General features: G+C 45.3%; 1 protein-coding gene across 1 annotated transcript in view; it reads right to left on the bottom strand.

Annotated features, from left to right (window-relative positions):
- The window catches only part of Cfap54 (cilia and flagella associated protein 54), a 284,397-nt gene that overhangs the window by 239,523 nt on the left and 36,355 nt on the right, over positions 1-8,519 (bottom strand). Inside the window, exons 10-14 of the mRNA XM_021174289.2 lie at positions 5,574-5,755; positions 5,319-5,484; positions 4,318-4,400; positions 1,954-2,088; positions 1,211-1,361 (exon numbers count right to left, since the gene is read on the bottom strand). Of these exons, the coding sequence (XP_021029948.1) occupies positions 1,211-1,361; positions 1,954-2,088; positions 4,318-4,400; positions 5,319-5,484; positions 5,574-5,755 (717 nt within the window). The remainder of the gene's footprint in view (positions 1-1,210; positions 1,362-1,953; positions 2,089-4,317; positions 4,401-5,318; positions 5,485-5,573; positions 5,756-8,519) is intronic.

The following is an 8,519-nucleotide window of genomic DNA, read 5'->3' on the forward strand; positions in this document are numbered from 1 at the left end:
ACTCAGGACCTCTGGAAGAGCAGCCAGTGCTCTTAAACCGCTGAGCCATCTCTCCAGCCCCTGTGTTTCAAAGCCCATTTGAAAGAATGGCGGAGCCTGTGGACTAAGTCGGATGCCTAAGGATCCCAGTCTGAACTGGAGGAATGCAAACAAGCTCTGTAAGGCAACGCTACATGTCCTACTTTAAAATACTTGATAATTCCTACTGAACCACTTAGTTCATAAATAATTTCCAATATCGATGGCACCATCATAATAAAAGGTAAAATGTTATGTCCTGTTAAGCCTGGGATGAGCCAAGAGTGTAAGACCATCTTCCAAAAGTACCCAGTGCATGACACAATACAATTGAATAACAAATAGGCTTTTAAAGGTTCCGTCATTTGGGGTTTTTGCTTCTGGTAACAAGTGCTCTAGAAACAAGGACCCTAGCCTCTCAGCTGCAGAAAAGGTAGAAACTATTTTTTGACTCACAAGCTAAGACAATAATAAAATAGTAACGATCATGCAAGGAGCTTGGGAAAGGAAGTCACAGGACGTAGGAAGACAGGAATGTGAGCCAGGCATGGTGGTACAGGTCTGCAATCCCAACCCTTGGAAGGCCAGAGGCGAGAGGATCAACAGTTCAAGTCCAGCCTTTGCTACACAGTGAGTTCAAGGCTGACCTGGGGTAATAAGAGACATCATCTCACTAAAAAACAAAAGCTGCAAAAACAGGCACACAGCCTACTTCTCCGGCTGGATACGATTCTGAAGAGAGAAACGGGCAGCCATTTTACAGCCTTGAGGAACAGTACAGATAGCAAACCAGGAATTCGAGAGTAAGTATGGCAGCCTATCCCTTCGTCTCATGTCTCTATATCAGGCAGGGTGGGAAGAACCCAAGGACTTTTTCTTCACTCACTGAGTGTTTACTGAGAACGAATGAGGAAAACCAGGAAGGAGAAGGGAGAAAGGAGCAGAGAGGAATGAGGGTGGGCACAGAAGGGCGTATGGTAATTAGAAATGGGGAGGGGCATGCACAGATGAGGGAAAGGCGGAGCCTTGTCCACCCTCAAACTGTAGAGCATCTAACCTTTCCTTCAACCTACCTGATCTCTCTCACTGATGCCCGCCCACTAACTGCAGCCGTCCCGTGTTCTAACTCTCGCTTGCACCGTTGCATCTGTCTCTGCTCGCAGGCTCCTCCTGCATTTCATCCATCACTTACCTGCAGATTTTTTGAATTTTCTTTTCGGGTTTCCCAAAGACTCTAGTATTTCACTTAATCGTAACGTGATCTCCGCCACCATCACAATGTCCAGGTCGTCCAGTTTATAGCAATGTATCACCTCGCTTATCTGCCACAGGAGATAAACCCACTACAAGGAGGAAATGGAAATCATAATAAATTAAAAGTGTATCACATAAAGAGGCAACGTTTTCTAGTGTTAGTCTTCCATTGATCCTCCCCGATCACAGCAAACCATTCCACCGGCTTCTTTACTAATATAAACAACATAAAGTGACCTTCACAAAATAGTTAACAATAAATGCTTACAAAACCCCACAAATATTCACCTGCTTATGGTGGGCATGCCTGAAGCTACAATGGAAATTTTATGGTGTTATTTTTCTGGATCATCAAATACTTGAAATATTCTTGAAGTACAAAGTCAAGTAGGCAGGTTTTTCCGGCTCTGTTTTAGGTGCCTGGAAAGCGACTTTCATGCCTACGTCCCCAAAGCCTAGCAAGTAACCCAGCTAGGGCACAGCAGCACACATTCTGAGAAAGGCTTACTAAGCTCGACAAAAAATAACTTCTTACCACACACATCCGCAAAGGGCAGGAATTATGGGGTGGGTAACATGGAAGCCCTAGATTGGAAATGGGTACTCAACTTGAATTTAAAAAAAAATTAAAATTAAAATTAAAAAAAAAAACTCATGTGAACGAAAAATAAAAAGGAGTACTTTGTTAGTGCTGATCTTGTGAGAATATTTTGCGAAGTCGTTTTTGGATATGTTGAGCCGTTGAATTCCTAGCTTGCATCTCTGCCATAAAAGCTCTATTATGTCCACGACGATATCTTTATCCGGAAGAACACCCTAAAAGCACAAAGGAGCAGTGTGTGAATTACAAGCACAGAAGTGCGACCTGACCATAGCATTCAGCACATGTCCCTGGCAACGCTCCTCTAAGTGCTTCTCATGTCCGAGATCATTTGCCCCACACCTAATGAGTGCGCTGAGGGGAGTGTCTTCCCTTGCCATGGCCACTAACAGCTGAGCAAGACATACGCTTAGAGAACCCACGTGGTTTCCCCCACGGACCAGTGGCCTGGAAGTCCTAAGCTCTATAGTCCAGGGCTTGTCCCGGGCTCCCTGAGTCTCACCTAGCACTCTGGGACACTAGTTTGGCTCTCTCAAGTAATTTTTTTCAACCAAGTCTGTAAACCAAGAACTTCTCTCCAACTGGCCAAAGTATGCTTTTCGCTTTCTAAATATCTTGTATTAAAATAGTAAAAAACCAGATAAATAAAGGGTAGTGACAGGCGCAGGAAGACAGTGCAGAGAAAGTGGGGAGAGAATGCAGGGGGCAGGGATGGGGGGGAGCAGGGACAGCATGCAGAGGAGGGTGGAGAGAAAATGAGCATCAACACACAGCCCATTCTGGGCCAACCTCTTCTCTAGTTAGCTGGCTCTTTTCAGATAAAAGACTTGTTATAGCTGAACTGCGAGGTAAATGAAGTTTATGATTCAAATGAAGCAAGTGTGGAGCTCTCAGGAAGCTCTGAGACTTCATTTGGTTTGTGTTGCAGCTTCCTGAAGCACCGCCCACCTCCTGTCCCCTGGAACAGATACCAAACACTGGTAAATGTGTATGGACTTGGGTCAAGCTGAGCTGAACTAAGACATACAGTGTATTCGTTTTAAATATGTAAGCAAAAGGTTTTTACCCTTTTAAACCTTGGGTTTTTTTTCTTTTCTTTCCTTCCTTTCTTTCTTTCTTTCTTTTTTTTTTTTTTTTTTTTTTTTTTTTTTTTTTTTTTGGTGAAGCTTGCTCACAAGTTTTCTACCTGTCTTTCAAAGTTAAATACATATCAGAGCCCACTGGTGCAGGCCTGTAATCCCGGCTATTTGCTGCTCAGGAGGTTGAGACAGTGGTCCTCATCCCCAAAGCCAGCCAATGATATCCTGTCTTAAAAAGTCCAAAGCGGCTGCAGAGGTAGCTCTGCAATAGGATACTTGCTTTGCTCTATGCAGCCATATGTTCTACCCTAGACACTGAGAGAGAGAAAAAAAAAAAACCTATCACAGATTCCAAAATATTCTAATAAATTCAGAAGAGACAGAGATACTTTAAGAGCAGAGCATTTTGAACCCCTCCTGTGTTCCATCTACCCAGGAAAATAGTAATGCAAAACCCTTATAATTACACTTTCCACTTTCCATATTCATAAACCCAAATTTCACATGAAATTCCATGAGAATTCCAGTATCATATACGAAAGCAATAAAAACGGATTAGGAGACCAACACTCAAAGCTGGCTTCCAGGGAAGCTCTGGGGAGCCTCATACCCTCTGTGGGCAGGGAGAGAAGAGGAAGAGAGAGGGAAGAGAGAAAATCGGGGAGGAAAGAAGGAAAGGGGAGGAGAGGAAGAAAGAGGAGGAGGGAAAGAAAGGAAGGAGAGATAGAGGAGAGAGAAAGAGAAAGGGAGAAATGAGAAAAAAGAAAGAGGAGAGAGAGAGGAGAGAGTTGGAGAGGGAGAGAAATAAGAGGGAGAGGTGGGGGGAGAGAGAGCTATCCCATGTCTCACTCCAGGCATGCCAATGAATGCCTGGGAGAAGGAAGCAGCAAGCCCCTGAGTTCCCAGGAGCCGGAGATACACAGGAAGTGCCTCTTTCCAAATCCACAGATGGAAGGTGGGGGCAGACCTGGGCCACTACACATGGGCCACTCCTAAATTCTGGTCATTGTGTGACAAGTGACAGTAAGCAAGCACTGTCTCCAGGGGCTGAAGAGCGCCACGGCTATATTTCACTAGACATATCCACTTTTCTTCAGAACCACTGCCTGGGTTCCCTCATTCTTAGACGGAAGACAGCTAGCCTGGGACTGCCTCCCGGAGGAACGAGTGGCCCCCACAGTGATGCCCATAAGAGGAAACTGAACATTTCAAGTTGTCAGTCAACACAGCGATGCATTATAATGAGTGAATGATTAATAACCCTAGGAGCAGATCCTGGTCCTGCAGTGTTTTGAACCTGGCCTTGAGGGAGGCCAGGCTATTTCCTTGGACATTGTTACAACTTATCTTAAAGAGCTACTTTACCTGGGTAGGGATACAGACACAGAAGTGAAGAATTGCTGCCAAGCTAAAAGTGTCTTCTGTGAATGTGGTCCTCACACAAGACTCTGCACATGAAAAGCAAAGAAAATGAGGGTGGGGCTATCAACTGAGAAGCACCAGGGACAGAGGACAGAAACCTCACAAAAATACCACAAATGATGTTGGCTCTGTTTACTGTGGCCATATTTATCCTGTCTGTACACTATTTAAAAATGTGTTCGTGTCAAAATGTATCCCAGTAAGTCAGTTAAAATGGACTGGTGTTTTTATGATCAGTTCACAATGCATACATCAGCTGTGTCCAAGGAGAAATGAAAGGCGCTGACAATATTCGAATGATCAGAAATGTGATGAGTGGAAAAATGAATAGAGGTGTTTGTTTATTTGGGTCCCAATGGAAGAAGAAAGTCTGTCACTAAGGGTACAAATGATTTGCTGCAATCAGGAGGCCAGGTGCTGCCTAAAGGACCGGGGAAAATATAGAAACCCAGAATGAAATACTTCTCAATGATAAAAGCAGATTAGATGTTCGAGTGTGAATACAGTGATGCTGAAACCCTTGAAGTCCTAGAACGGAAAATGCCGCCTGCTAGTGAGAAGGGGCAGAGCCAAACTTGCTCTTAGTTCATTCAGCCTTTGTCCCATCCCCCTTTGCCTTTTGCCCTTTGCCCTGCTGACCTGACACTTAACTGTAATGCTTACGTGGGACCTCTCTCTTATGTCGAAAGCATTTCCAGAAACGCATGCATGTTCTCACAAGGTCTAGAGACCTTGTGACACCTGACACCCAGCTATTTCTGACCTGCCATGTTCTAGACTCCACCACTCCCACTACTGCCCCTGTCAGTTGGTCAGCCTAGCCAGTCATTAGTCATAAGACACACTCACTAGTCCTTCTGCATTGGGCATGTCTTGTGTCACCTCACCAGAAAAGACTATGTTTTCTCACATAAGACTATTTTTTTAAGACTCCAGCTACTCACCATGACAAGCTATGTGTTTTAGATAATTTTGAATGGACTGTGTCTCCTTATCGGTTTCCAAAGGAAAGATCAAACCTCTGTTTCTCTTCACATTGATCAATGGTTCGACTGCAAGCAGAAGAATTAAATCTTTCTCTGCTTTCTTTGACTGGGGGCTGTCCTGCTTCTGCGGAAAGCAGATCCCACAGGTTAAATAGCAAGTTAGCGCCGTTATAACAAAACGGGGACACTAATGAAGAGCTTTGCATGTGTTACCTGGAGAAAGTGAATAAGTTGTCCAGCTAGGGATTCAAATAATCCCCATTCTTCGTAAGTAAAAGCCAGCTTTGCAAACCTCACAGCAGCACCCACGGAAAGAACATTCCTCTTTTCTACTACATGCTCCAGGAGACTCGTTTGGGGGAAATCAAGTTTTCCACTTGAACGAACATTTGAAACTAGAAAATGAGAGAGGAATGTTTGGATGGCATTCATTCAAGGAGACATGCGTTAGATATTCGCTGTCAGACACTGTCAGACTCTAGGAAGAGGAGACAGAAAAGGGTGCTGTCCCCAGCCTCACTGGCACTGAGGTTGCAGGCTGGTGGGACACATAAGAAACCTAAGCGAGGGCTGGAGAGGTGGCTCAGCGGTTAAGAGCACTGACTACTCTTCCAAAGGTCCTGAGTTCAAATCCCAGCAACCACATGGTGGCTCACAACCATGAGAGTAATGAGATCTGATGCCCTCTTCTGATGTGTCTGAAGACAGCTACAGTGTACTTAGATATAATAAAGAAATACAGTGCTGTGGAGACAAATAAGAAGGGTTATCAAAGGGTAGGTCTGAGGGAGGACTTTCCCTGAGGCCACTCAGAAAAACAACCATGGCATGCTACAGAGATGGTCAGAAGTTAAGAACATTTGCTGCTCTTGCAGAGAACCCAGGTTTGGTTGCCAGCACCCACATGGCAGCTTACAACTGTCTGCAATTCAAGTTCCAGGGAATCCAATGGCTTCTTCTGGCCTCTGTAGACACCGGGGCACAAGACGCCAGGCAGACATATGGTGCACATACATGCATTCAGGCAAAACACCCATACACAGAAAACAAAAATAAATCTTTTTTTTTTCTTTTTAGATAAAGGAGTAAGGACTATAAGAAACTGGCCAAGAGTCAATTAGCCGAATCGGAAGCCTGATGTTAGGAACAAGGAAATGTGTCCAGCTAGTGACTCACATAATCCCCAGTAGCTATATCCACAGCAGACGGCAGCATCAGCTATGAGCTGAGAAGCATCATCTAACATGGGAAGGCAGAGGGAGAAAAGGCTGCCAAGGAGAGCTTTCAGTGAAAAGAGGAGTCATCAGTAGCAGGTACTACAGACCCTACAGAAGAGTGTGGGGGGAAGCACTGAGTGAGCTTCTCTGAGCAGAAAGGAGATGGGGTTTTTCAGTAGGGTAGTAAGAACAGAGGCTGCCTTGTGTATATAATAGAAGGAAAGACTTGGGAGCAGTACACATAGGCAACTCCCATGGCATGTCTGACCATCTCGGTGACATCCAGGAAGAAAATGAGAGAGGATCTGGGATAAAGGGACTGCTTAGAAGAACTTGACGGAAAGGCATGAAGAAGTGGGGACATTCTCCTCCCATTTAAATTAAAACAGGGTACGTGCCAATGGGTTAAGTTTTAGAATCTGAGTGAATGAGATCAAAAGAATTCTCACTTGACAGGTTTGTTTGGTTTTTTTTTTAATTGAAAACAAAATATTCTGATCCCCTCCTCCCAGTTTCTCTCAGAACCTTTCTTTATGAAGACATGGGGCCAAAGTATGGGATCAGAGACTCACTGCCTTCAGGAGGACAGACAGACAGACAGACAGACACACACACACACACACACACACACACACACACACACACGCATGCACGCACGCACTCACGCACGCGCACGCGCGGTATAAACTTATATAAGCTCCGCTCTTTGGGTTAATGTTTTTGAGACGGGTGGGTGGCCCCATACCTCAACTGGGGGACTGTCTAACCTCTGAATATAGTCTCTACAGGTTCTCTCTCCCCTTTGTTGGGTATTTCAGCTAATGTCATCATCCCCGTTGGGTCCTGGGAGCCTCTTGCTTTCCTGGCATCTGAGACTTTCTGGTGGCTACCCCCAGTTCCCCATACCCCACAGTTACACAACTGTTCAATTTCCTGATCTTCTGTACATCTCCCCTGTCTCCTCCCACAGAGACTGAAGGAAAGGCCATCCAGAGACTGCCCCACCTGGGGATCCATCCCACATGCAGACACCAAACCCAGACACTATTTCTGATGCCAAGAAGTGCTTGCTGGCAGGAACCTGATTTAGCTATCCCCTGAGAGGCTCTGTCAGAGCCTGACAAATACAGGTGTGGATGTTCGAAGCCAACCATCAAACTGAGCGTGGGAACCCCAGTGGAGGAGTAAAGGGAATGAAAGAGCTGAAGGAGCTTGCAGCCCTATAAGAACAACCAGCCACACACACACACACACACACACACACACACACACACACACACACATCGAGCTCCCAGAGACTAAACCACCAACCAAAGAGTACACATGAAGGGACCTATGGCTCCAGCTGCATACGTAGCAGAGGATGACCTTATGTGGTATCAGTGGGAGGAGAGGCCTTTGTTCCTGTGAAGGCTGGATGCCCCAATGTAGGGGAATTCCAGTCTCAGAGCGGGGAGGTAGGAGTAGGTGGGTATGTGGGGAAGCACCCTCATAGAAGCAGGGGGTAGGGAGTTTGTGGAAGGGAAACCAGGAAGGGGAATAACATGAAATGTAAATAAATAAAATAACCAACAAAAAAAAGTCAGCTTAAAAAAAAAAAAAAAAAACTTGGGCCGGTGAGATGGCTCAGTAGTTAAGAGCACCAACTGCTCTTCTAAAGGTCCTGAGTTCAAATCCCAACAACCACATGGTAGCTCACAACCATCTGAAATGGGATCTGACACCCTCTTCTGGAGTGTGCTTACATATAATAAATAAATCTTTAAAAAAAAAACTTACACAAGCAAACACCTGGCTTCCCATGTCTCCTAGGCAGACCTTAGAGCCAGATCTGCTGGCTGCTGCAAGGCCATTGTTGGTGGGATTGCAAGCTTGTACAACCACTCTGGAAATCAGTCTGGCAGTTCCTTAGAAAATTGGACATAGTACTACCGGAGGATCC

This window comes from Mus caroli, chromosome 10 (assembly GCF_900094665.2).
Source record: "Mus caroli chromosome 10, CAROLI_EIJ_v1.1, whole genome shotgun sequence".
NCBI lineage: Eukaryota > Metazoa > Chordata > Mammalia > Rodentia > Muridae > Mus > Mus caroli.